This window comes from Bos javanicus, chromosome 7 (genome assembly GCF_032452875.1).
Source record: "Bos javanicus breed banteng chromosome 7, ARS-OSU_banteng_1.0, whole genome shotgun sequence".
Lineage (NCBI taxonomy): Eukaryota > Metazoa > Chordata > Mammalia > Artiodactyla > Bovidae > Bos > Bos javanicus.
In genome coordinates this window covers 3,464,162-3,491,952 of record NC_083874.1, presented here as the reverse complement: position 1 = coordinate 3,491,952, position 27,791 = coordinate 3,464,162, and the positions used below count along the sequence as shown (strand labels likewise).

General features: G+C 44.5%; 1 protein-coding gene across 3 annotated transcripts in view; it reads left to right on the top strand.

Annotated features, from left to right (window-relative positions):
- The window catches only part of SNAP47 (synaptosome associated protein 47), a 66,757-nt gene that overhangs the window by 1,744 nt on the left and 37,222 nt on the right, over positions 1-27,791 (top strand). For all 3 annotated transcript variants that reach the window (XR_009737306.1, XM_061421410.1, XM_061421409.1), the window contains exon 2: positions 8,099-8,643. Coding sequence is in view for 2 of the 3 variants with exons in the window: in XM_061421410.1 (XP_061277394.1) it covers positions 8,099-8,643 (545 nt within the window). In the remaining variant the exon portion in view is untranslated. The remainder of the gene's footprint in view (positions 1-8,098; positions 8,644-27,791) is intronic.

Sequence of the window (27,791 nt, the reverse complement as noted above, 5' to 3'; positions counted from 1 at the left end):
TTTTTTTTTTGCCACATATTGACTGGATGTTCCTTAGTTATTTGATTTTAGTTGTGGTATGTGCAGAGTATGGAAGGCAAATAGGAAAAGTATGGGCAGCAGAATGTTCATAATTGTCTAAAGATTTGGGAAATATGGTTCAAAGTTTGCCTTATAAGGGAAATATGGAGTTCAGATAGACATTGCCTGGGAAGAATTCCAGAATTCCAGCTTCTGAAGCTCTGTGGTTGCGACTAAGTTTTATAAGTAAGGGGACGCTTTAGGCCAGCAGGTCCCCATGCTTCCCAGGATTGTTGGGGCAACTGAACGAGTAGCTCAGTGTAGGAGAGAATGTCTCCTTTCTCGAGCATTTGCCCTGGGCCAGGTATTTTGTCCTGTATTTTCTCTAGTTTGTATGATGGCTCTCTAGTGTTGACCCTATTACTGCCATTGTATGCATGAGTTTCTGACATAGCTATTGAGAACACGACTGGGACTGGAACACAGGTCTGTGTTCCTCCAAGGCCCCTAGACAACAGCCCTGGTATCACCTGGGCACTGGTGGCGAATGCACATTCCTGAGCTCCACCCAGACCTGAATCAGATCTGGGAGCATGGCATGCCTTATCACATCCCAGTGACACACCCCACAGAGGGCCAGAGGAAAAATAGCAGGAGGGGAGTTTAAAAGTTAGTGTTTTAGGAAATGCAGTGGGAATAACATAAAAGCCTAGTTCTCGGCTCTGGGAAGTTAAGAAGATGGTGCATGCCATGTGAATAGGCTGTGTTATTGCCATGAAACACCCCAAACCTCCCAGGTTGAACGTGGGAGCCTCTGAGGAGCGGGAGGTGAAGGTAATGGAAAAGACTGACTGCTGCTGCCTGGAGACACTGCTCCCACTGTTCTGACTCTAATCCTTCTTATGGTCAGGAGTTATTGGAAGGTGTGTAAAATGCTGCTTGGTCTGTTACATTGGAAATTAACTAAAAATAGGCTGTTTACTTGATACTGAGTCTACTCCAGGACACAGGTCTGATGGAAGTGCTAAAAGAGATCCATTATACTAACTGCAGGATGTTGTAAGTTCAGTCCCTGTGACCACTCATTTCTTCCCCGAGAGCATCACTGTGTGGGTTACTTTTAGACACTCTTGAGGTGTCTTGCCATGACCTCTCCTCCCTAATTCAACTCTCTCCATAGGTCAGCAGGTGTGTTGTGTTTTCACTGGAGATGTGGGTTCCGGGTTACAGCAGGCGAGGACCAAGTAAGGCCTCCAGGAACTTAGCATAGAATGGGGACCTAATTTAGCATATAGAAGGAAGACGACTGTCCCCAGTGGACACAGCTGGTGTTTTCACATCGTATGATTTGTAGTTCACTCATCCCATATTTCCCGGGTTCCTGTTTTGCACCAGTATTGTCCCCAAGGCACCCTCCTTGTAGTGTTTGCCTTCTCCAGTGTTTTGACCCAGTTGGTCAACATGTAAACACATTCACAGGCTCTTTGGAGTTAACGTGAGTGCTGTGGTTGGTGAAGAGGCAAGGATGCCACTGGAACAGAGACCTGGAGAGTGAGGTGGAGTTGGCCATTCAGAGTCCAAAGAGCAGCAGGTGGGGAGCCCTGAAGAACGGAGCAGAGAGAGGCTGTCTCTACTGGGCTGGGTGGTGTGGCTGTGGTTACTAAAGCCTACCTGTCTTAGCTGGTGACTTTGCTCAAGGTACATGGGGAAGGGTTTCAGTAGAAGAGCGATATTTTCTCATTTTGTTTTACGGTTGTCACGTTGGCTGCTGGATAAAGAATGAGTGGGGGGGCAGAATGAAACAAGGAGGTCAGTTGGGAGGTTGTCCAGGGGAGTGGTGACAACATTGCCTAGTGTTGTGGCTGTGGGGCGGGGAGCGCAGAGGGCGGGTGTGAGAAACGGCTGCCAGGACTTGCTGATGGATTGAGAGGGTAAGGCAGAGGGAATCTATGAGAACTCACCTGGCACACCTTCACTGAAATTCGGGAGCAGATGGAGGGGCTTGCTAAGTTGGAAATGTCTATTAGATGGTCAGGTGGAAATGCCCAGGCAGTACTCACGTCTCAAGAGAGTCTGGGCTGGACAGGAAAGTTTGCCAGGCAACAGCTGGAAGGTATATTTAATGCCACGAAACTGTGTTGACTCACTTAAGAACCGAGTATTGATTAAGAGGACCAAGGTTGTGACCTGGTGATTCCAGCATTTAGCAGTCAGGTAGAAGAGGAAGAACCAGCAGAGCAGGCTGAAAACAGGCTCCAGGGGGTGGGAGACCAGGGGAGCATGGTATCCAAGAATCCAAGACATGATGTCTCCCAGGAGGTAGGCAGGTATGTTGGACAGAGCTTAGAACAGATGTGTGCATTAGATTTGGCCACCTGGAGGCCTGGGCTGAGAAGTGTCCGTGAGCAGTGGGGACAGGAGCCTGTCTGGAGGGGGACATTCCTGGCTGGTGGCCAAGCACAGGGCCGCATTTGGAGTCTCTTGGAGGAACAGTGAGTGGACTGTGGGGATTGTCTGGCTACTTACAGTCTGCAACAGCAGAATAGTTTAACAGAGACCATCTGCTCACAAAGCCTAAAATATTTACTACTTGGCCCTTAGAGGTGGGGAAAAGCATACCCTCTCCTAGTGGTGAAGGGACAGAGAAGTTACTGCTGCTGGAGAGGGAGGGGGTTGGGATCAAGAGGACTAGAACCTGGTCTTTGAGGGAGTGGGGACACTGCTTCCCACAAACTGTGCATGGAGAGAGGAAAGGTGGACACCCAGGGACAGGTGTGGTATCCGAGTCCTAACGAGGGAAAGGGAGGGTGTCTGTGGGGTCATGCTAACGCACACAGGAATGTTGTTCCTTTGGCTCTTCCACTTAATCGTCATTTATTTTGGTCTGATTGGAAGGCTGCCATGGAACTCTGTTGTAGGAAAAGTTGTGGCCACAGGTTTCTCCTTTTGCTTTTTCCTTGGTATTCGTCAAACCTAAGTACTTTTCTCGTATTTCTTTTATATACTACAGGAAAGAGAAGTGTTTTTGCTCTTCTCTTGAATTTTCTTTCCTCTTTTCTCTCTTTAGAGAGTTTTAGAATAGTTTAGAGCTGCTGTTGTCCTTGGGTCTTTTAGTGATTTTAATGGTTAACAGAGACCCAGAAGGTGAAATAACTTTTCCACGGTCATTAAGTTTGTGATGGAGCTGGCACTGGAACCACAGCATGGTTCCTTGGATGCTGCAATGCCAGACTCAACAATTCTGTGGGGGATTTGTGCGTAATCTCAGTGTTCAAGGAGTACCTCCCAGAGTACATGCTCAGGAATGACGGCTCAGGTCAGGTGGTTTGTTAGTGTGAACTCAGTTTTCATGCTGAGTCAATCTCTTACGTGTGGGGAGGAGCAGTAAACAAGCTCCTGCCCCTCATCAGCTCTCTTGGGGTTGATGGCGGGCACAGGGTGGCCAGGTGGCGGGAGGCTGTTTCCAGTCAGAAGGATGAGGTCCTGCCAGTTTCAGAGCTGGAGCCTGACCAGAGCTATGAGCACACTGGTGACTGAGGCCAGAGGCACCTTGTCTTGGATGTGGAAACACTGAAAAACATGGTTAAATTGTTGGGGTTAGTCGTCCCCTAATTCTCAGAGAAAAATCTTTTCTCTTATTCACATCTGAATGACTGCGCAGAGGCCTCACGGCAAGACGGTGCTAGCGGGCTATGCAGGTGGCTTGCCAGGGTCCTTACAACTCAGGAAGGATGGCATAACAAGCTGAAGGTCTGCACCTCCCTTGCGTCCCAGTCAGGCGATGCTCTGTAGTCTGTTTTATGTCTGTTTCAGAGCGCTTGGGCGAGTGTTCTTTCTAGGGAGAAAGGTCTGATGAAGACCCTTTGGCTTTGCAGTTCCTTTGTCCAGTGGGAACTGCTGTTTAAGAGGAAAGGCCCCCTCCCAACTGCTCTGCCCCTTGCTTTCTGCTTCTTCACAATCCTAGCATGTGCCGGGAGGACCTGGGAGGGAGCTCACAGATAACGCCCGCAAAGAAGATGACACCAGTCTTTGGTACAGAAGGTCAGGAGTTTCAAACAGCTGAGGAGATCTTCGTTAGCTTTCCAGTGACATAAGAGCATGGATTTCCTGGATCGTTTACAGAGCCCTGCCGAGCTGGGAGTATGAGTTTGTTTGTTTGTTCAGTGTGTTTTTAGTGTTGGTCTGGCATTCATCATCATGTTGGCTGAGAAGATGGATTCTTGGGTTCATGTCTCCTTAAATATGTAGATCCTAAGGCTATTGCTTTCTCAGAATTGACACTCAGAGAAAACACTTGAAGATGCTAATACTCCTGAAAGTATTAGCCAAGCCGTCAGCGGACTTTCAATTAAAAAAAAATTATTTACTTATTTTTGGCTAAACTGAGTCTCCCTTGCCATGTGTGGGCTTTCTCTAGTTGTGCTGGGGGGTGGGGCTGCTCTTCATGGCAGCGCACAGGCTTCTCACCGCAGTGGCCTCTCCTGCCACAGAGTGCGGGCTCCAGGCACACAGGGGTTGTGGTGCCTGGGCTTAGTTGCTCGTGGCGTGTGGGGTCTTCCCAGACCAGGGATCGAACCTGTGTCCCCTGCATTGGCAGGCGGACTCTTGATTACTGGACCTCCAGGAAAGTCCTATCAGTGGACTTTGAGAGCTTTTGCCATGATAGGACTGTGCTCATTCATGTGTTGAATGAAGTGAATTGGAGATGATCTCTGTGGTCCCTCCAGCCCTGATACCTTTATATTTATTACTTCCAAGTGCCATGTCTTACTTTGTAGTGATGACAACATTCTCATCTTGGTGTGGCAGCTTTCTTCTAGGCTTGTCCTAATCGCAGGTATTAGTAATTAGCAGCCCTAGGAAACTGGACTGCTTTGTAGTTGTAACAGGGCTTGACTGGCACATACGCGTATCTGGGAAGTTTGGGCCAGCCCTTGCTGTTGTGATTGAGAGAAGTTCTAGAATATATTTGGAAAGTGCTTCAGTTTGATTAACATAGTTAAATTTATTCCTCTTGTAATGGAATCAGGTTGTTTTGACACCTTAATTTTGCATGTCTACACGCATCCTTCTTTCTTTTCTTCTCTGTTTCACTGGCATGTTTCTTTTTCTCTTCAGGTGCTGTCTGTAGCCAACTCTGATCAGATGGTGAAAACTAATGAGACCAAATGACAGATTCTGAGTATAGTGATGCTTTAGCGGTTGCTAAAGAAGTGGGATCAAGAGAAAACTGTAGACTCTTCACACCTAATAGATGAGCTGAGTTAGCTCTATAGATACTTTGTAGTATTCATAATTACACTTACAGCATATATTAGGTGCCAAGTACTCGTCGAAGCACCTTTCACAGATCGGTTCAGTTAAGCCTCACCACTGCAGTATGAGATACGTACAGTGACCTCCATCTACAGATCAGGAAGTGGATGCAAGGAGGGCCGAGTCACACACAGAAGGGGTCATTCACAGATGAGTGGGAACACCGGCCATTATCTGTATGAGAGCTTTGTGTTGTAGTCTTCTAGATGCACTGCTACCCAAGGCAGTGATTTTAGGTGTTTTCAAAATTGTGATACCCAGCTGAAATTTAGTTTTGGTACATCTCTCATGTGTACGTACATTTATTATTAATTTTTAATATAATTTTATTTTATTAGTAAATAGTAAATCCTCCATTGAAGTGTTAATGCAGAAAAAGTAGCCAATCATAAGAACAGAAAAAGCACAAATCTTGAATTATCACAAAATGAATACACCCAGGGCAAGAAGCAGAACATTACCAGTACCACAGGGTCCTCCTTAAGGCCCCCTTCTCCCTGGCTATAACTACCCTTCTGACTCCTGTTTTTGAGCTTTTCATGTACTTATTTTTAAAATGAATTAAGTTTGGGGAAAGTCTTGATTCCCTTAAGTCAAATAGAAACATCTTAGGGGTGTTATGAGTTGATAGAGTTGATTTGTGGAGTTTACTTCCTAAATACTTAGTTTTAATAGAGATTCTGGTATGAAGAACCCATACCCCAAAATAGAATGATCTTGGGGTGCGCATCACTGCCGGGAATCATGAAGAGTCTGAGACTTTATTATAGGTTTGAGAGTGAGCCTGCCTTAGTTTTGCAGATGTGGAAGAAGACAGGAGGCCCTTGGTCAGAGAGAAAGGGCCTATTGTGTAGCAGGATTCTTGTACATCTGCCCACTTTGCCCCTGACTTCTAAGGCCCACGTGGATGCTGCACATTCCATGGGTTTGTGGCATAACTTATGGGGGGACTGCTAGCAAACCTGTCTAACCCTTGCCTCAGAGGGGACACTCACTTCTTATCCTGGTCAGGAAACAGATCTCTCAGCCAGGAGGAAGACACTATCCACAGTTACAAGGAAGATATTCTTGGACAGTTCTCATGACATAAAATTTCATATCAGTTTTTGATATAATATGTGGAGAAACACTGTGAAGAATTCCCTCTCTGTAATGTCCACACCTTGTATGGAGACCATTAAGCAGCAGGGTGAGGCCAGCCTGAGCACCGACCACAACTGTGCTGAGGGTCACAGCTGGACAGACACCATGAGCCATGAGTATCTGCTGCACTCGTTCAGTCTCAAAGTGTTTCCTGAGTCAGGGTTATGAATAAAATATGATCATTGCCCTTTGAGAGCCTGCAGTCAAATAACAAGTGGTCATCCTACCATTTAACATGTTCTGTAAGTGTGCATAAGTTCTGTACAGCCCCGCAAGGTAGAAAGAGGGGAGGAGGGGTCAGGGCGGGTAAGGCCTCTCTCACTCTGGAAAGAAGGTTTCAGCAGCAGCAGGTAGTGTTTTGGAGTACAAAGGCGGGAGACCAGTTAGATGCCCCTGTAGTCCAGTTAAGACTTCTTTACATCTCTTTTTATGCCTGTAACCTATGAGCTTTGGGTTTTTTGTTTTCTCGCATTAACTCACTTCACAGTTGATGATGCTCTTCCAAATCTCAAGTGACTTTATTTCTTTATCACCGGGCCTCTGAATTCAGTGCAGCTTCTCAGGCGCAGCTACTCCCTTTTGTGGTGTCTAGCCTTGTGTTGTTTGATGCGGCATGTAGTACAGTAATTACTTTGAAGAGTCTTGAGTCTTTAGAGTATAACTCAGTGAGGAAGTTTATAGAATTCCAGTGGACTCTTAAGCTCTGTGAGCCAAGGATGTTGTTTCTTTTCTGCTTGCAGCCCAGCATAGTGTGTTGGGGGACTTAAAACTTGTGGTTTCACCCTGTACAAAGTCTTCATCCTTTCTTGGCCCTATATTCTTTATCTGTATGATGAGAGGGTCGGACTGAGTGTTCTACAAGGGCTGTTTCAGATCTGTCATTCATGACTTTTAAATGCTTTGATAAGGAATGCCCTGCTGGTCCAGTGGGTGGGACTCTGCACTCTCACTGCTGAGGGCTTGGGTTCAGTCATTGGTTGGAGAACTAAGATCCCACAAGCTATGCAGCGTGTCCAAAAAAAGAAAAAAATGCACTGGTAAATGCAACCTGTAGGTATGAATAGTATACCTTTGTTACCTGTAACTATATAAAACTATATATAAATATGTACATATGATGATATGGAACTCTTATCAAGTTGGTTGGGATTACACAAATGAAAAAGTCTGTAGGATTATTTTCTATATGAAACTAAGTAAACTTATAAAATTGTCAAAAGAAGAGTGTTGGTTTAGAAACTTGTAGGACGTACAGTGGTGGGAGCCGTCGCAGCTAGAGTGGTGCTCCTGTGAAGAATCCGTGGGCAGTCGTTCCCAGTGGTTTTCTCCCTCGGTCGCATCTGGCCACAGATGAGCATCGAGGGTGCTGTGGTGCAGGGCTCCTGGGGACCGTGGTGCTCTGGGACCAGTACAGGCCTGGCCCCCGCCCTCGCTTCTCTTCCGCGTTGGGTGCGGTCTTCATCCTGCCTGTGACAGGTGGTGTGGGAGCCCGTGCAGGTGCGGGCCTGGCCTGTGCTGGAGTCTCCCGTGGGCTCGGAACCCGGATCACCCCTCAGCGTCCGTGTCCTGCTGTCCCTGGTCCAGGTGTCCAGGTCTGTTTCGGGCTCGTCCGCCCACTAACGTGTGCCCTTTCCTTCAGAGGCAGAGCGACGTTGGCCGTGGTGCAAACCGACGCAGGAACCAGATGAGCGGAGACACCTGTGTCCAAACCTGGCCGTGCTCCTATTATTTAGAGCTTGAAAAGCGATGGGTCCCTGGAAGACTGTCGTTAACTTCTCTCTCGCTGAAGTTTATGACTGATAAAACTAGAGAGACTCTTGTCAGCTTTCCCCTCTCTAGTATAATTGAGATCAAGAAAGAAGCTTCTCATTTTATCTTCAGTTCCATTACCATCCTGGAGAGGGACCACAGCAAGCACTGGTTCAGTTCCTTGCAGCCTAGCCGAAATGCTGTTTTCAGCGTCATCGAGCATTTCTGGAGAGAGCTGCTGTTGTCCGAGTCAGGAGCTGCCGCTGAGGCGGCCTCCTCCTCCATGACCAAGGGGAAGGAGCTGACTTGTCTGATGGCCTGTACCCAGAAGCGTCTGGAAGACACAGCCAGAGTCCTCCACCATCAGGGCGAGCAACTCGACGGTATCTCCAGAGGCCTGGACAAGATGGAATCTGACCTGGATGTGGCTGACAGGTAAGCAAACTCTGGAATCCTAGCCTGGCCTTGGAATGGCTGTGGTATGGTATCTTTTCCATCATCTTCCATTTATTTCACATTCAGCATCTGAAAACACAAGCTGTACTCCTGGGCAGTTGCGCTGAGCTGATTGCTGTGGGCATACAAATAAATGAGGGCCAGCATTCACTGAGCGTGCAGTATGTGCCAAGTACAGTTTTAAGTGTTTATGGGGATTACCTCATTCAGTCACCAGACAAGCCAGGAAGAGCATGTTGGTCCACATTTTGTCCATGGGGAAACAGGCTGAGAGGCCAAATAATTTGTTCAAGGTCACACACACTAAGTTTGTTAGCATAGTTCATCTTTATTTCTTTTTCATACCTATATAGCAGCAGGGTTTGAGCTAAAGCATTTTGGCTTCAGAAACTGCCATCTTAGCCACTGCCCCAAACCACTCGCAAACCTTCAGTCTTGGGGACCATCTCATCCTCCTTAAAAATTGAGTATCCAAAGAGCTTTTGTTTATGTGGGTTGTATATACCAATATGTACCATATTTTTTTAAAAAACTAAGGCATTAAATAATTATTCACTTAAAAAGTACAATGATAAATCCAAGTCCTCAGTTCAGTTCAGTTGCTCAGTCACGTCCAACTCTTTGCGACCCATGGACTGCAGCATGCCAGGCTTCTAGTAAAATAAATGACAATTTTTTTTTAATGAAAAATAACTTTTATAAAGCAAAATGTGTAGTGAGAGGAGTGTCACTGTTTAAGATTTTCTGCACCTCTCTTTAAGGTAAAGCTTAGTATAAAACAGCTGAATTCTCATGCTTGCTTCTGCAATCAGTCTGCTGTGGTATCACAAGTCACATGTGATATCACAAGTCTCTGGAAACGCCACTCTACACTTGTGAGAGAATGAGAGTAGAAAGCTACAGAGCGTTGTGGTATTGTATGAAGTAATTTTGACCTCCCAGACTCCTTTGGAGGGTCTCAAAGACCACACTTTGAGAAGTGCTGTGCTAACTATACGACCTATAAAATATGTCAGGGATTTTTGAGTCTAGTAGGAGTAACCTCTCCCTCCCTGATGTCTGGAATGGTTGCTTGAGAGCTCAGGATGAGGTGACAGTCTTATGATGACCCTGAGACCAGGGGTGCATGACTGCTGTTTGTGAGATCCTTGCTTCTGGAGTCACCACCTGTTGCTATTTCTAAGCCCTGTGTGGTAAAGGGCTTTGTGCTAGAGCTACAGGGAACTGGGCCCTGCTTCTTATTCTTAAGAGGAGGTGCTTATGGTAAATGAGATGTAACATCATCAGACCTCTGTGAGCTTTCCTCATGGGAACAAGGCTAGACATTTTCCCACTCTTCTTGCAGTTCAGGAGTTATACGACTGAGTTGTTACAGAAGTGGTGTTGGTCACTTGCAGGCCTAGACTCTAAAAGCTCTCCTACCCAGTCTCTAAGACTGTCTTCCCCTTTATCTGCTGGAATCCTCCAGGACTGGAAGGCGCTAGGACAGGAACATTAGTTAGATAGAGTTTAGGGCCCCAAGTGGCCTCCCAGAGCAGAACCCTGATCTGAGCCCTCAACTGGACTGCAGTGTGAACAAGCGATAGTCCTTTACTGGGCTAGGCCCTAAAGATTCAGGGAGTTGTTTGTTAGAGCAGGCAACCCTCGTAGACTAGCACAACAGTCCTGTAGGAAAGAGAGACACCTATTAAATAGCTTCAACATACAACAGAACACTGAGATCCGAGATTTAGAAGAATGTTCATCCACACTGGAAATCAAAGAAATGTACACTAAAATAATGGAAATCTAGGTTTTAATGATCAGATTAGTAACAACTAAAAGTAAGAATTTTGTTGTTCTTCTGTTGCTAAGTAGTGTCTGACTCTTTGCGACCCCACGGACTGTGTAGCAGGCCAGGCTCCTCTGTCCTCCACTCTCTCCCAGAGATTGCTTAGATTCGTGTCCATTGAGTTGGTGATGCTATCTATCTATCCTATCCTCTGCTGCCCCATTCTCCTATTGCCTTCAATCTTTCCCAACATCAGAGTCTTTTCCAATGACTCGGCTCTTTGCATCAGGTGGCCAAAATGTTGGAGCTTCAACTTCAGCAGCAGTCCTTCCAATGAATATTTAGGGTTGATTTCCTTTAGGATGGACTGGTTTGATTTGCTTGCAGTCAAAGGGACTCACAAGAGTCTTCTCCAACACCACAGCTCAAAAGCATCAATTCTTCAGCACTTCCCTGGTGGCTTAGAAGGTAAAGAATATGCCTGCAATGTTGGAAACCCAGGTTTGATCCCTGGGTTGGGAAGCTCCCCTAGAGAAGGGAATGGCTACCCACTCCAGTATTCATGCCTGGAGAATTCCATGGACAGAGGATCCTGGCAGGCTACAGTCCATGGGATTGCAAAGAATCAGACACGACTGAGTGACTTAACTCTTTCTCACTTAGCCTTCTTTGGGCTTCCCAGGTGGCACTGGGGGTAAAGAACCAACCTGCCAATGTAGGAGACATAAGAAACATGTGTTCAGTCCCTGAGTTGGGAAGATTCACTGGAGGAGGGCATGGCAACCCACTCCAATATTTCTGCCTGGAGAAGCCCGTGGACAGAGATGCCTGACAGGCTATAGTCCATAGGGTCGCAAACAGTCGGGCACAACTGAAGCGACTTAGCACACACACGGGCAGCCTTCTTTATGGTCCAGTTCTCACATCTGAATGTGACTATGGGAACAATCATAGCTTGACTGTGTGGACCTTTGTTGGCAAAGTGATGTCTCTGCTTTTTAATATGCTGTCTAGGTTTGTCATAGCTTTGCTTCTAAGGGGCAAGCACCTTTTAACTTCACTGCTGCAGTCACCGTCCACAGTGATTCTGGAGCCCAAGAAAGTAAAATCTGACACTGCTTCCACTTTTTCCTCTTCTGTTTGCCATGAAGTAATGGGACAGGATGTGATAATCTTAGTTTTTTGAATGTTGAATTTCAAGCCAGCTTTTCTCTCTCCTCTTTCACCATCCTCAAGAGGCTCTTTAGATCCTCTTTGCTTTCTGCCATTAGAGTGGTATCATCTCTGCATCTGAGGTTGTTGATATTTCTCCCAGCAATCTTGATTCCAGCTTGTGATTTATGCAGCCTGGCATTTCCCATGATGTACTCTGCATAGAAGTTGAATAAACAGAGTGACACAGTACAGCCTTGCCCTACTCCTCTTCCAGTTTTGAACCAGTCCATTGCCTGTGTCTGTGTTGCCTCTTGACCTGCATAAAGGTTTCTCAGGAGACAGATAAAATGGTCTGGTATTCCCATCTCTTTGAAAATTTTCCGCAGTTTGTTGTGATCCACACAGTCAGAGGATTTAGTGTAGTCAATGAAGCAGAAGTAGATGCTCTTCTGGAACTCCCTTGCTTTCTCCATGATCCAGCAAATGCTGGCAATTTGATCTTTGGTTCCTCTGCCTCTTCAAAACCCAGCTTGTACATCTAGAAGTTCTCAGTTCATGTACTGCTGAAGCCTGACTTGAAGGATTTTGAGCATAACCTTGCTAGCATGTGAAATGAGTGCAGTTGTAGAGTAGTTTGAAGATTCTTTGGCATTGCCCTTCTTTGGGATTGGAAAGAAAACTGACCTTTTCCAGTCCTGTGGCCACTGCTGAGTTTTCTAAATTTGCTGACATACTGAATGCAGCAGTTTAACAGCATCATCTTTTAGGATTTTAAATAACTCAGCTGAAATTCCATCAGCTCTACTAGTTTTGTTCATAGTAATGCTTCCTCAGACCCACTTGACTTCACACTCCAGGGTGTCCAGCTCTCGGTGAGTGACCACACCATCGTGATTATCTGGGTCATTAAGAACTTCCTTGTGTAGTTCTTCTGTGTATTGTTGCCACTTCTTCTCACTCTGCTGTTTCTGTTGGGTCCTTGCTGTTTCTGTCCTTTATCGTGCCCATTCTTGCATGAAATGTTCCCTTGATATCGCCCCTTTTCTTGAAGCGATCTCATGTCTTTCCAGTTGTATTGTTTTCCTCTATTTCTTTGCATTTCTCATTTAAGAAGGGCTTCTTGGCTCTCCTTGCTGTTTTCTGAAACTCTGCATTCATTGGGAATGTCTTTCCCTTTCTTGTTTCTCTTCTTTGCTCGGCTATTTATAAAGCCTCCTCAGACTACCACTTTGCCTTCTTACATTTGTTTTTCTTGGGGACGGTTTTGGTCACCGCCTCCTGTACAGTGTCCCAATCATAATTCTCAGGCACTCCTACAAGATCTGATCCCGTGAATCTATTTGTCACCTCAGCTGTGTAATCATGAAGGCTTTGATTTAGGTCATCCTGGAATGACCTAGCGGTATCCCCTACTTTCTTCATTTAAGCCTGAATTTTGCCATAAGGAGCGCATGATCTGAGCCACAGTCAGCTCCAGGTCTTGTTTTTATTGATTGTATGGAGCTTCTCCATCTTTGGCTGCAAAGAATATAATAAAAATAACAAATGGCATAATACTTTTGGAGAACAGTTGGGTGGTTTGTAAATCCTCTTTTGACAAAAGACAAAGGGAAAGGATGACCCTGAGACTGGAAGAGAGTACTTGTGATACCTGCCCATATCCCAACAAAAGATTAACATCCAGTTAGTTACAGGCCGAATGAGAAAAAGACCATTCAACAGGAACGTTAGGAAAGGTCGTTGATTGGGGTTTAGACTAACAAGCCACTGTAACAGAGATCCAAAAATATTGTGGTTGATAAAAGCTAGAAGTTTAATCTAATGGTCCAAAGGAAGGTAGGTATCCCAGGCAGATATAAAGCTCTGCTTTACGCCGTAACCTGGGGCTGCATGTTGACTGGAACGTCCTCCTGTCTTATCACATGGCACCATTACTACGTCAGAAGTTGGTGGCATCGATCATTCCCAGCCAGTGGGGAGGCGGAACAGAGAGGGAGCCCAGGGTGTACAGCCATGTCTTTAAGAAGATGACCCCAAAATCGCCCTTAACAGTTCTGCCCATATCCTACTGGCAGGGCTTAATCTCGTAGCTACACTTACGAACAAAGAAGCTGGGTGGTTGTGAGAGGTTACCTAGATATTTCACCATCAAAGGAAAAAGAGGAGAATGGATAATAGGGATCATGAGTAGTCTCTGCCACAGTGTCTCGCAATTGAGAAATCCCAAAAGACCAGTAAAAAGGGAGTTCATCATCCCTAGTAATAAGGAAAGTTAAATTAAACCAACAAGTATATTAGTGGGTAACCCCAGCTGTTAGTTCAGATGTGGGATGATAATAACTCTGATGTTCCTGTCAAGAATGTGAATTGGCTCAGCCACTTAGGAGAGCAATTGTCAATACCTGGTGAAGCCAGAGGTGCACAGACCCCATGCTGTGACCTTTCCCTTTCAGGTGTGTAACCTGGGAAATGTTGGCTCTCGTGCACAGCGTGTGTGGACATGAACTTTCATAAAAGACTCTGGACAGTAGCGAGCAATTACAGTCAGTTGTTTCTCAAGGGGATTGGGTATATAAGCTATGTTTTAGTCACAAAATAGACTAATTTTTCGTGTTAACTGTTATATATTAGATATCAACTTGAATAAATCCCAAAGCACTGTTTGAAAAACAAAGCAAGTTGCAAAGAGATGTGTACAGCAGGATACCATTATATGATTTTTTCACATGCAAAAAATACTGTAGGAAAAATATAGAATTAAAATATAAATACCTGAACAGGAAGGGTACATGCAGACACCATACTGTGTAGCTCTGTGGTGATTTACCCAGAGAGCAGCTGACTGGTGTTCCTAGATGGTGGTCTTGTGGTTCCTGATTCTTCTCGGCATGGGTCCTTTCAAGCTGATTGTGATAGACACTCAGTAAGCCTATTATTTCCTGTATTATTTCTTTGAAATTTTTTTCACCTCATTTTTTAAAATGTATTTCTTTTGGAACTCCCCCATTTTGTTATCTGACTTCTTGAACTCTGAACTGATCTTCCAATATTGTTCTCATTTTTCTTTTTCCTCGTCCTTTTGTTCTGCTTTTTCTTCAGATTTTAAACTTTTTATTTTGTACTGGGGTATGTGTGTGCTAAGTTGCTCAGTCATGTCCAGCTCTTTGTGATGCCATTGACTAGCCTGCCAGGCTGCTCTGTCCATGGGATTCTCCAGGCATGGATACTAGAGTGGGTTGCCATTTTTTTCTCCAGGGGATCTTCCCAACCCGGGGATCGAACCAGTGTGTCTTACATCTCCTGCATGGGCAGGCAGGTTCTTCACCACTGGTGCCGCCTGGGAAGCCCTATCGGGGTATAGCCCATTTAACAACGTTGTGGTAGTTTCAAGTGGACAGCGGAGGGGCTCAGCCACACATACACATGTATCCATTGTCCCCTGAACCCCTCCCATCCAGGCTGACGTATAACACTGAGTAGAGTTCCATGTGTTACACAGTAGGTCTCTGTTGGTTATCCATTTTGAATATAGCAATGTGTACATGACCTTCCCAAACTCCCTAACTGTCCCTTCCCCTGGCAACCATAAGTTTGTTTTCTAAGTCAGTGAGTCTCTTTCTGTTTTGTATGTAAGTTCATTTGTATCATTTCTTTTTTGTTGTTGTTTAGTCACTAAGTTGTATCCCGCTCTTTGCAGCCCTGTGACCTGCAGCACACCAGGCTTCCCTGTCCTTTACCATCTCACAGAGTTTGCTCAAAGCCACGTCCATTGAGACAATGATGCCATCCAACCAACTCATCCTCTGTCGTCCCCTTCTCCTCTTACCCTCAATCTTTCCCGGCATCAGAGTCTTTTCCAATGAGTCGGTTCTTTGAATCAAGTGACCAAAGTATTGGAGCTTCAGCTTCAGCATCAGTCCTTCCAATGAAGGACTTGTCTTTTTTGATTGCACATATAGGGGATGTTGGAGAAGGCAATGGCACCTCACTCCAGTACTCTTGCCTGGGAAATCCCATGGACAGAGGAGCCTGGTAGGCTACAGTCCATGGGGTTGCAAAGAGTCGAACACGACTGAGCGACTTCACTTTCACTTTTCACTTTCATGCACTGGAGAAGGAGATGGCAACCCACTTCATTGTTCTTGCCTGGAGAATCCCAGCGACAGGGGAGCCTGGTGGGCTGCCGTCTATGGGGTCGCACAGAGTCAGACATGACTGATGTGACTTAGCAGCAGCAGCATAAGGGATGTCATACAGTATTTCTCCTTCTCTGTCTGAGTTACTTCACTCAGTATGACACTCTCTAGGTCCATTCATGATACTGCTAATGGCATTATTTCATTCTTTTTAATGGCTGAGTAATATTCAGTTGTAGATATATACCACATCTTCTTTATCCATTCCTCTGGTGGTGGACATTTAGGTTGCTTCCAAGTCTTGGTTATTGTAAACAGTTCTGCAATGAACATTGGAGTGCATGTATCCTTTTGGGTCATGTTTTTCTCTGGATATATGCCCAGGAGTGAGATTGCAGGGTATATGGTAGCTCTAATTTTAGTTTTTTAAGAAAGCGTCATGCTGTTCTCCATGATGGCTATATCAGTTTATATTCCCACCAACAGTGTAGGTGTTTACATTCCCCCTTCACCCTCCAGCATTCACTGTTTGGATTTTTTGATGATAGCCATTCAGACTGGTGTGAGGAGATAGCTCACTGTAGTTTTGATTTGTGTTTCTCTAGTAACTGCTGCTGCTGCTGCTAAGTCGCTTCAGTCGTGTCCAACTCTGTGCGACCCCATGGACGGCAGCCCACCAGGCTCCCCCGTCCCTGGGATTCTCCAGGCAAGAACACTGGAGTGGGGTGCCATTTCCTTCTCTAGTAACTAGGGAGAAGGCAATGGCACCCCACTCCAGTACTCTTGCCTGGAAAATCCCATGGACGGAGGAGCCTGGTAGGCTGCAGTCCATGGGGTCGCTAAGAGTCGGACACGACTGAGTAACTTCACTTTCACTTTTCACTTTCATGCATTGGAGAAGGAAATGGCAACCCACTCCAGTGTTCTTGCCTGGAGAATCCCAGGGACGGGGGACCCTAGTGGGCTTCCGTCTATGGGGTCGCACAGAGTCGGATATGACTGAAGCAAGTTAGCAGCAGCAGCAGTAACTAGTGATGTTGAGCATCTTTTCGTTGCCTTTGGCCATCTGTATGTCCTCTTTGGAGAGATGTCTGTTCAGGTCTTCTGCCCATTTTTTGAGTGGGGTGTTTGTCTTGATGCTTTTAAGCATCATAAGCTCTTTGTAAATTTTGGAGACTAATCGCCCATCAGTCACATCATTTGCAAATCTGTGGATTGTCTTTTCATTTTGTTTATTGTTTCCTTTGCCATGCAAAACTTTTGAGTTTAATTAGGTCCCATTTGTTTATTTTTGTTTTTATTTACATTATTTTGAGAGATAGATTGGAAAAGATGTTCCTGTGATTTATGTCAGAGAGTGTTCTGCCTGTTTTCCTCTAGGAGTTTTATAGTGTCTGGTCTCACATTTAGGCATTTAATCCATTTTGAGCTTATTTTTGTGTATGGAGTTAAAGAATGATCTAATTTCATTTTTTTTACTTGTGGCTGTGCAGTTTTCCCAGTACCGTTCGTTGAAGAGATTGTCTTTCTGGCATTGTGTAGTCTTGCTTCCTTTGTCATAGATTAATTGACTGTAGGTGTTTGGGTGTATTTGGGGGTGTTCTATCCTGTTCCATTGATAAATATTTCAATTTTTGGGCCAGTACCGTATTGTTTTGATGACTGTAGCTTTGTAGTATAGTCTGAAGTCAGGGAGCCTGATTCCTCCAGCTCTGTTTCTCTTTCTCAGGATTGCTTTGGTTATTCGGGGTCTTTTATGTCTCCATTAAATTTTGAGATTTTTTGTTCTAGTTCTTTGAAAAATGCCATTGATAATTTGATAGGGATTGCATCGAATCTGTAGATTGCCTTGGGTAACATAGTCATTTTGACAGTGTTGATTTTTCCAATCCACGAACATGGTATTTCTTTCCATCTTTTTGTGTCCTCTTTGATATCTTTCATCAGCATCTTATAGTTTTTGGAGTATAGGTCTTTTGTCTCCTTAGGTGTTTTATTCATTTTGTTGTGATAGTAAATGGAATTGCTTCTTGAATTCCTCTCCTGGATCTTTCATTGTTAGTGTATAGAAATGCAACAGATTTTAGTGTATTGATTTTGTAATCTGCAGCTTTACCAAATTCATTGATGAGCTCTGGTAGTTTTCTGGTAGCATCTTTAGGATCTGCTATGTATAGTATCATGTCATCTGCAGTGGCAGTTTAACTTCTTCTTTTCCCATTTGGATTCCATTTACTTCTTTTACTTCTCTGATTGCTGGAGCTGCTGCTGCTGCTGCTAAGTCATTTCAGTCGTGTCCGACTCTGTGTGACCCCATAGACGGAAGCCCACCAGGCTCCCCCGTCCCTGGGATTCTCCAGGCAAGAACATTGGAGTGGGTTGCCATTTCCTTCTCCAATGCATGAAAGTGAAAAGTGAAAGTGAAGTTGCTCAGTCGTGTCTGACTCTTAGCGACCCCATGGACTACAGCCTACCAGGCTCCTCCATCCATGGGATTTTCCAGGCAAGAGTACTGGAGTGGGGTGCCATTGCCTTCTCTGTTGCTGGAGCTAGGACTTCCAAAACTATGTTGAATAAAAGTGGCCAGAACGGACATCCTTTCCTGATCTTAGAGGGGATGCTTTCAGCTTTTGACCATCGGGTGTGGTATTAGCTGTATGTTTGTCGTATATGGTCTTCATTATGTTGAGGTGTGTATCCTCTATTCGCACTCTTTGGAGAGTTTTTTTTTTTTTTTTTATCATAAATGGGTGCTGAATTTTATCAAAAGCTTTCTCCACATCTAATGAGATGATTCTTCAGTTTGTTGATTTGGTGTTTCACATTGATTGATTGGTGGATGAAAAATCCTTGCATCCCTGGAATGAATCCCTCTTGTTCATGGTCTGTTATCTTTTTAATGTATTGTTGGATACACATTGCTAGTATGTTGTTGAGAATTTTTGCGTCTATGTTCATCAGTGATATTGGCCTGTAGTTTTCTTTTTTTGTGTGGTATCTTTGTCTGCTTTTGGTTAGAGTGATAGTGGTCTCATAAAATGAGTTTGGAATTTTCCTTCTTCTATAACTTTTTTGAACCATTTCAGAATGATAGGTAACTCTTCTCTAAATGTTTGATAAAATTCACCTGCGAAGCCATCAGGTCCTGGACTTTTCTTTGGTGAAAGTGAAAGTTGTGTCCGACTGTTTGTGACCCAATGGGATTATAGTTCCTGGGATTCTCCAGACCAGAATACTGGAGTGGGTAGCCTTTCCCTTCTCCAGGGCATCTTCCCAGCCCAGGGATCGAACCCAGGTCTCCTGTATTACAGGTGGATTCTTTACCAGCTGAGCCACAAGGGAAGCCCAAGAGGTTTTTAATCACAGTTTTGATTTCAGTGCTTGTGATTGGTCTGTTTATTATATTTTCTATTTCTTCCTGGTGTAAGGAGACTGTACCTTTGTAAGCATTTGGTCATTTCTTCCAGGTCGTCCATTTTATTTGCAAACAATTGTTCATAGTATTCTCTTATGATCCTTGGTATTTCTGTGAAGTCAATTGTAACTTCTTTTTCATTTCTAATTTTATTGATTTGAATTTTCCTTTTTTTCTTGGTGAGTCTTGCTTAGGGTTTATCAATTTTGTTTATCCTTTTAAAGAACCAGCTTTTAGTTTCATTGATCTTTGCATGTTTTTTTTCTCCATTTCATTTATTTCTGCTCTGATCTTTATGATTTCCTTCCTTCTACTAACTGTAGGTTTTGTTTGTTCTTTCTCTAGTTGCTTTAGGTGCGAGGTTATTTGAAATTTTTCTTATTTCTTGAGGTAGGATAGTATTGCTATAAACTTCCCTCCTAGAACTGCTTTTGTTTGATCCCATACATTTTGGACTGTTGTGCTTTTGTTTTCATGTGTCTCAGTGTGTGTGTGTGTGTGTGTGTGTGTGTGCACTCAATCACTCAGTCGTGTCTGACTCTTTGTGCCTCCATGGACTGTAGCCTGCCAGACTCCTTTGTGTAATTCTCTAGGCAAGAATACTGGAGTGGGTAGCCATTTTCTTCTCCAGGGGATCTTTCCAACTTAGGGATCGAACACTGGTCTGCATCACAGGCACACTCTTTGCCATCTGAGACACCAGGGCAGCCCTTCCCTTCCTCCAGGTGTTTTTCACTCCTCTTCGATTTCTTCAGTGGCCCAGTGGTAGTTGAGGAGCATATTGTTTAGCCACCACGTGTTTGTGGTTTTTAGAGGTTTGTTTTGTTCCTTATAATTTATTTCTAATCAGATATGTTGTGATCAGAAAGATGCTTGATATAATTTTGATTTTCTTAAATTTACCAAGGCTCACCTTGTGGCCCAGGGTGTTGTCGGTCCTGGAGAATATTCCATGTGCACTGAAGAAGAATGCGTAGTCTGCTGCTTTTGGGTGAAATGCTCTCTAAGTATCAGTCAAGTCCAGCTCATCTAAAGTGTCACTTAAGGCTCGTGTTTCCTTGTTAATTTTCTGTCTGGATGATCTGTCCATTGATAAAAGTGAGGTGTTAAAGTCCTCCACTATTATTGTGTTACTGTTAATTTCTTCCTTTATATTTGTTAGTATTTTGCCTTACATACTGAGGTGTTGCTATGCTGGGTGCATATATATTTATAGTTGTTATGTCTTTTTCTTAGGTTGATCATTATGTAGTGTCCTTCTTTGTCTCTTACAATAGTCTTTTCTTTAAAGACTATTTTGTCTGATATGAGTATTGCTACTCCAGCTTTCTTACGAATTCCATTTGCATGGAATACCTTCTCCTACCCCCATACTTTCAGTCTATAAGTGTCCCTAGGTCTGAGATAGGTCTTTTGTAGACAACTATATATATGGGTCTTGTTTTTGTTTTCACTCAGCCAGTCTATGTCTTTTGGTTGGTGCATTTAATCTATTTACATTTAAGGTGATTATTGATACATGTGATCCTATTACCATTTTCTTCGGAGAAGGCAATGGCAACCCACTCCAGTACTGTTGCCTGGAAAACCCCATGGACGGAGGGCCCTGGTAGGCTGCAGTCCATGGGGTCACTAGGAGTCGGACACGACTGAGCTACTTCACTTTCACTTTTCACTTTCATGCACTGGAGAAGGAAATGGCAACCCACTCCTGTGTTCTTGCCTGGAGAATCCCAGGGACGGAGGAGCCTGATGGGCTGCCGTCTATGGGGTCGCACAGTCGGACACGACTGAAGCGACTTAGCAGTAGCAGCAGCATTACCATTTTCTTAATTGTTTGGGTTTGTTTTTTGAAGACCTTTTCCTTCTCTTTGTTTCTTGAGTAGAGAAGTTCCTTTAGCATTTGTTGTGAAACTGATTCGGTGGTGCTGAATTCTCTTACCCTTGCTTGTCTGGAAAGCCTGGTTTCTCCATTGGATCTGATCAGGAGTCTTGCTGGGTAGTGTTCTTAGTTGTGGTTTCTTCCCTTTAATCACTTGGAATATGCCATGCCATTCTCTTCTGGCTTGTAGAGTTTCTTTTGAGAAATCAGCTGATAACTATGTGGGATTTCTCTTCTGTGTTATTGTGTGTTTTTTCCCTTGTTGCTTTTAATATTTTATCTTTGTCTTTAATTTTGGTCAGTTTGATGGCTGTGTCTCGGTGTGTTCCTCTTTGGGTTTATTCTTCCTGGGACTCTCTGTGCTTCCTGGACTTGGTTAATAATTTCCTTTCCCATCTTCAGGAAGTTTTCAGCTATTATTGTCTTCAGATGTTTTCTCGGTTCCCTTCTCTCTCTCTTCTCCTTCTGGGACCCCTGTAATGTGAATATTGGTGCATTTAATGTTGTCCCAGAGGTCTCTTAAGCTGCCTTCATTTCTTTTCATTCTTTTTTTCTGTATTCTGTTTTGGGGCAGTGATTTCCAGCATTTTGTCTTCCAGATCTATCCTTTTGTTTGCCTAAGTTATTCTTAATGTATTGTATATCTCTGTTTGTTCTTTAGTTCTTATTTGGGAAACATTTCTTGCATCTTGTCAGTCTTTACCTCCATTCTTTTTCCAAGATCCTGGATTATCTTCACTATCATTATTCTGGATTCTTTTTCTGGAAGGTTGCCTAATTCTATTTCATTTAGTTGTTTTTCTGGTAATTTATCTTGTTCCTTTACCTGGGACATAATCCTACTTCTTTTCACTTTGGTTTGCTTTCTGTGATTGTGGTTTCTAGAGGCTATGGGATTGTAGTTCTTGCTTCTTCTGTCTGCCCTCTGGTGAATGAGGATGAGTCTTTTTTTTTTTTTTTTTGAGAGAGGATGAGTCTTGTGCAAGCTTTTAGATGGGAGGGACTGGCTGTGGGGAAAACTGGGTCTTGCTCTGGTGACAAGGCCATGCTGTGCTTCGTATTTCTTTAATCCAGTTGTCTGCTGATGAATGGAACTACACTCCCTCCCTTTTATTGTTTGGCCTGAGGTGACCTAGTGTTGGAGTCTGCAGGCTCTAAGGTAGGGCTAATGGCTACCTGTAAGAGGACTTAGACCAACACGCACCTCCCAGGACTCCTGCTGCCAGTGCCCCTGTCCCCGCTGCAGGCCACTGTGGACCCATGCCTCCACAGGAGACCCTCAAACACTCACAGCTAGATCTGGCTCCGTCTCTTGTGGGGTCACTGCTCCATTCCCCTGGGTCCTGGTACATGCAAGGTCTTATTTGTGCCCTCCCAAGAGTGGCGTCTGCTTGCCCCAGTCCTGTGGAAGTTTGTCTCTTTTGTCCTTTGTCCTTAGTGGGTTCCAGTGTCCTCCTGTCGATGGTTGTTCAACAGCTAGTTGCGATTTTGTTGTCCTCGCAGGAGAAAATGAGCACATTTCCTTCTGCTCTTCTATCTTGAAGCAGTCTCTGTTCTGCTTTTGTTTCTTGAATTTTATCTTCCTACCTTTTATTTCTGTTATCATATTTTTAATTTCCAAGAATTATTTTTTGTTTTCCAAGTGTTTCTTTTGAGTATCAGCCTGTTATTACTTCATGGATGCCCTGTTCTCTTTTTTCTTGGGTTGTTATGGATAACCTTGTCTTATTTTTCTGCGTGGGAAGGCCTGAGGTGTACAGTGAAATTTTTGGTTCTGCTGAAAGGAGTGTGGTCACAGTGTTTGAGAGTAGTGCTTTGTGGTCTGAGAATGTCGGGTCCATCTTCCCATGACAGTGGTAGATTTATGCAGTTAGTGTCTTCAACCATTGGAGAAGGAAATGGCAACCCACTCCAGTACTCATGCCTGGAAAATTCCATGGACAGAGGAACCTGGCAGGCTGCAGTCCATGGGGTTGCAAAGAGTCAGACACAACTAAGCCCACAGGACAGTGCCTTCAACAGTCTTTCCAAAATATGGTCCCTTCCCTTTCTCTCCCCCCACGCCCGCCACGTTCCTCTGACCCTCTCTGCCGCCCTTTCTATCTCCCTGTTCCCCTTCCTCTTTCATTCTCTTTTTGTACTAAGGGAAGATGAGTTTTCGGAATTCTACAGATTTTGAAATATAATCTGGTTAGATTTAAAGTGACTAATAACCCTTATGTCAAATGGTATAGGAGACAATGGTGATGTGGCAGTGGTGATACATGAAATATCATCATGGGCTGCGCATAATCAAATATTTGTAAAAGGCTCTGAGTGACCATGCATTTGATACCTAATAACTTTTTTTTTCTAATAACATTTTTGACATGCTGATAGGTAATGAAATTGGCTGGCTGCTCTGACTGCACTGGACAAAGTATGGAAAGGAAGGGATGAGTTCAGGTGCCCCGTAGTGACCTGAACACTGCTATATCTGCCCTGAAAGAAAACCTTAGCTCCCAGAGCTGCACAACTGAGATTGCTGAAAATCAGATCCAGAGTGTCGTCCTGCGAGTGACTGAATCATGTAAATTGAAATCCCAACTTTGCATGGTGTCTGCTGTTAAACCAAGGGTATTAATAGGAATGAAATGGGATCCTGAAAATTAGAATGTGGACACATGGAAAGGTCCTGATGAAACTGAAAGAAGAGAACCTCTAAATTCTGAGGAGTCTTCTTTGCCACTAAAAGCAGCCCTTCCATCCCTATCTGGGGTGATTAACTACACTTTGCCTGAGGAATCTGTAATGGCCTCCCCTGAGATAATTGCTTTGCAGGACAACGCAGAATCTCCTCAAGACCTACCCTCACCATCCCACTGTGCTTCTAAGTATATTGTTAAGGCTTAAGTCTCAGCAGATCCCAAAAGATGAAGCCCAAAGTGTGACCTACAAAAGGAGGTGCACAACACTTTAAAAGAACCACATGATTTTTCTAGTTTTTACAGACAGAGATCTTAAGAATATGTGTGGGTATGGATATCTTGGGTGTGGGTCAGTGGTGAGAGGCATATGAAGTTGGATGAGAGCAATATGAAATTGGATGTGGCTGAGTTTCCTGAAATGGGGGCTTGCTAAACAGAGATCTTGGATTTGTTGCTGTAGCTCGAGAAGTTAGAAAGGCTCTAACGGTTGGTTGGATGAGATGTGGACTGAAAGGCAGCCTAGACTAAATGAAGTTTGGAATGCTAGAACTGCCTTGGTATACTCCAGAGGAAGCATCTCCGAGGAAGTATAGGGAGTATACTCACAGGAAGACTGAGGAAGATTGGAATGGTAGAGTAGATGTATTATGTGAGATCTCCTCATCTACCCTGACAGGGTCCAAGGAAGACACACTTTTCACCTTGACTATGGGAAATACATTTTTAAGAGGAGTCCCAGCATCCTTGAAGAGCTGTGTGGTTGCTCTTCTCTGCAGGCCAGAAATTACAGTGGGAACTGCTGCCACTGAACAGGGATCCTTAACTGAACAGGGATAATTGGAGTTTGGGGTGGCAGGGCTAAGTGGTAGCACTTAAATCACCAAAGACAAGTAGGGGTGATTACCATAATCGACAGCAGAGTCAAAACAAGCAATCAGAATAATCTGATTCCCAGAGACCTGGGAGTCAGTTGGCCACTTGATCATGTGCCCCTAGAAAAGAAATAGTTGGGCAGTTGACTCAATTCTTACTCGAACTGTTAAGCAGAAGAGTTGTAGGTGATGTGAACAACATCTAAATTGAATTTTTTAAAAAAGTCATTGCTTCTTAATCGATTTCTAGACTTGAACCACCTTGAACAATGGGGAAGGTGGGTCTGTCATCTTGTGGAAGGATCTCAGTACGCTATCAAATTTTGTACTGTTCATCTTTATCCCAGCTTTCCCCCCGAGAGACCTGTGGCATTTTACCAGGGTGACCGTGCACTGGAGAAAAGGAAATAATCAGATTGTCAGGCACTGCTGGACACTTGGAGAAGGAAATGACAACCCACTTCAGTATTCTTGCCTAGAAAATTTCATGGACAGAGGAGCCTGGCAGGCTATAGTCCATGGGGTCTCAAAGAGTCGGACATGACTGAGAGACTAAGCACTTTCACACTAGACACTAGCTCTCAACTAAAACTGATTCTGCTAAGCTGCTGCTAAGTTGCTTCAGTCGTGTCTGACTCTGTGCGACCCCATAGACGGCAGCCCACCAGGCTCCCCCATCCCTGGGATTCTCCAGGCAAGAACACTGGAGTGGGTTGCCATTTCCTTCTCCAATGCATGAAAGTGAAAAGTGAAAGTGAAGTTGTGTCTGACTCTTAGCGACCCCATGGATTGCAGCCCACCAGGCTCCTCCGTCCATGGGATTTTCCAGGCAAGAGTACTGGAGTGGGGTGCCATTGGAGAAGGCATGCCTTCTCCAAGAATGCCATTGCCTTCTCCAAAACTGATTCTAGGAGATCCAAAACATCACTGTGGTTCATCTAGGGGCTTTTGGAGGTCAGATGATCAGTGGAGTTTTAGCTCAGGTTCATCTTACAATGAGATGACCTCTGACCCATTCTGTGGTAATTTTTCCTAGTTCTGAAGTATGTAATTGGAATAGACATATTCAGGAACTGGCAGAATCCCTACACTGGTTCCATGACCTGTGGAATGAGAGATATTCTGGTGGAAAAGACCTAAGTAAAAACCAGTAGAACTGCTTATACCTAGAAAATTAGTAAACCAAAAGCAATTTCGCTTCCCTGGAGGGATTATAGAGATGAGTACCACCAAGTATCAAGAACTTGGATAGTAAGTCCTACCCCATCTCCATTCAGCTCAAGTATTTGGCTATGGAAAAGAATATGGGTCTTGCAGGACATCTTAAACTTTACCAGGTAGTGACTATAATTACAGTTGGCATTCCAGATGTAGTTTTACTGCTTGAGCAGATTAACAAGCATATCCTCTGGTGTCTGGTATGCAGCATCTGATCTGGTAAGTTTTTTTTTTTTCCATCCCTGTTAGTAAAGACCACGAGAAGCAGTTTTTATCAGCTGACAAGGCCAGCAGTACACCTTCACTGTCCTACTTCAAGGGTATACCAACTTTTCAGCCCTGTGTCATGATTTAGTTCACAAAGGTCTTGATGCTTTCTCTCCCACAAGATGACATGATGTTAATGCTGATTGTACTTAGTGAGTAAGAAGTAGCAACTACTCTAGACTCATAAGACATTTGCATATCAGAGGATGGGAAATCTGACAGAAATTCAAGGGCCTTCTACTGCAGTGAAATTTTTAGAAATCCCATGGTATATGGCTCATTGAAGTATCTCCTGTATGGTGAAGGGTAGGTTGTTGCATCTGACTCTTCCTACAACCAAAAAGGAGGCGCAGTGCTTCTTAGCATTTGAAGCAACATGTTCCTCATTTGGATGTCTTACTCGGGCACATTTACCAAGTGCCTGAGAAGCTGCTGGTTTGAGTAGGGCCTAGAACAAGAGAAGGCTCTGAAGCAGGTCCAGACGCCGCAGAGCCGCTCTGCCACTGGGGTCACATGATCCATTGGTATGTGATGTGTGAGTGGCAGGTGTGCTCTTTGGAGCCTTTTGCAAACCTTTCTAGGGAATTTCTGTACACACCTTTAGGATTTTGGAGCAAAGCCCTGCTATCCTCTGCAGATAACTACTCCTTTTGAGAATCAGCTCTTGGCCTGCTGCTGGGCATTAGTAGAGACAGAACACAACCACAGGCCACCAAGCTACTATACAAGTTCAGCTGCCATCTTGAGTGGTTGTTATCTGACTCACCATTCATGAAGTTGGGTATACTTAGCAGTACCCCATCATCAACTGTATCCCACAAAAATTGGGATACAAAAGATTGGGCTCAAGTAGGCCCTGAAGGCACAGGTTAAGATGCATGAGGAATTGGCCCACATGCATGCTCCTCCCACCCTTTTCTGGTACCCTGCCTTCTGTTTCCCAACCATTCCGTACTTGGGGAATGCCCTGTAATCAGTTGACTGAGGAGGAAACACTGGGGCCTAGTTGCAGGATATGTAGGCACTACCCAGAGGAGGAGAGAAGTAGCAGGACGGTTTCTCCCTGGGACATCCTAAAGGACAGTGGTGAAGGGAAATCCTCCCAGTGGACAGAACCACAAGCAGTGCTTCTGGTTCATTTGTGTTGGGAAACGCAGTCTTGTGTATGCAGTCTTTTTACCCCTACTTTGCCTCTTAAGAGTGGGCCTTGGGGCTAGAACACTTTATTATCAAGAGGTAAAAAAAAACCCCACAACCTATGCCATGCTTTTGGGGGAATAACTTTCCTTGTTACAATCTCTACCAGTGATCTTTTGCTCTGCTTAAGCCTGTACATTAGTGGTTCTCAAGCATACCCAGTCTTTCAAGATGTTCAGACTCCGTGGGGGAAGGGGAAGGGTCCTTCCATTATGGTACTGAGGGGTGTGCACGAGCCAGTTGCTGTCCATTGGCTGCTGGAGGGACCTGCTGACCATGAGGGACCTGTGCCTATTATTGGAACTGATCTTGCTCTGTCTCTTCTCTATGTAAATAAAACTCAGTAAGGCGTTGCTCCATCCAGCGCTTAACTGTGTTGTGTTTCATGCTGACTCCAACACCACGGTGCTGTGGGGAGGTGTTTGGAGTCCTCTTCTGGGATTAGTGACGATAAGCAGCATTCTGGTCAACAGTCTGCTTGGAAGGAGGGATGGCCAGAGGCTGAACTGTGTTCTGATTGGTTGTGG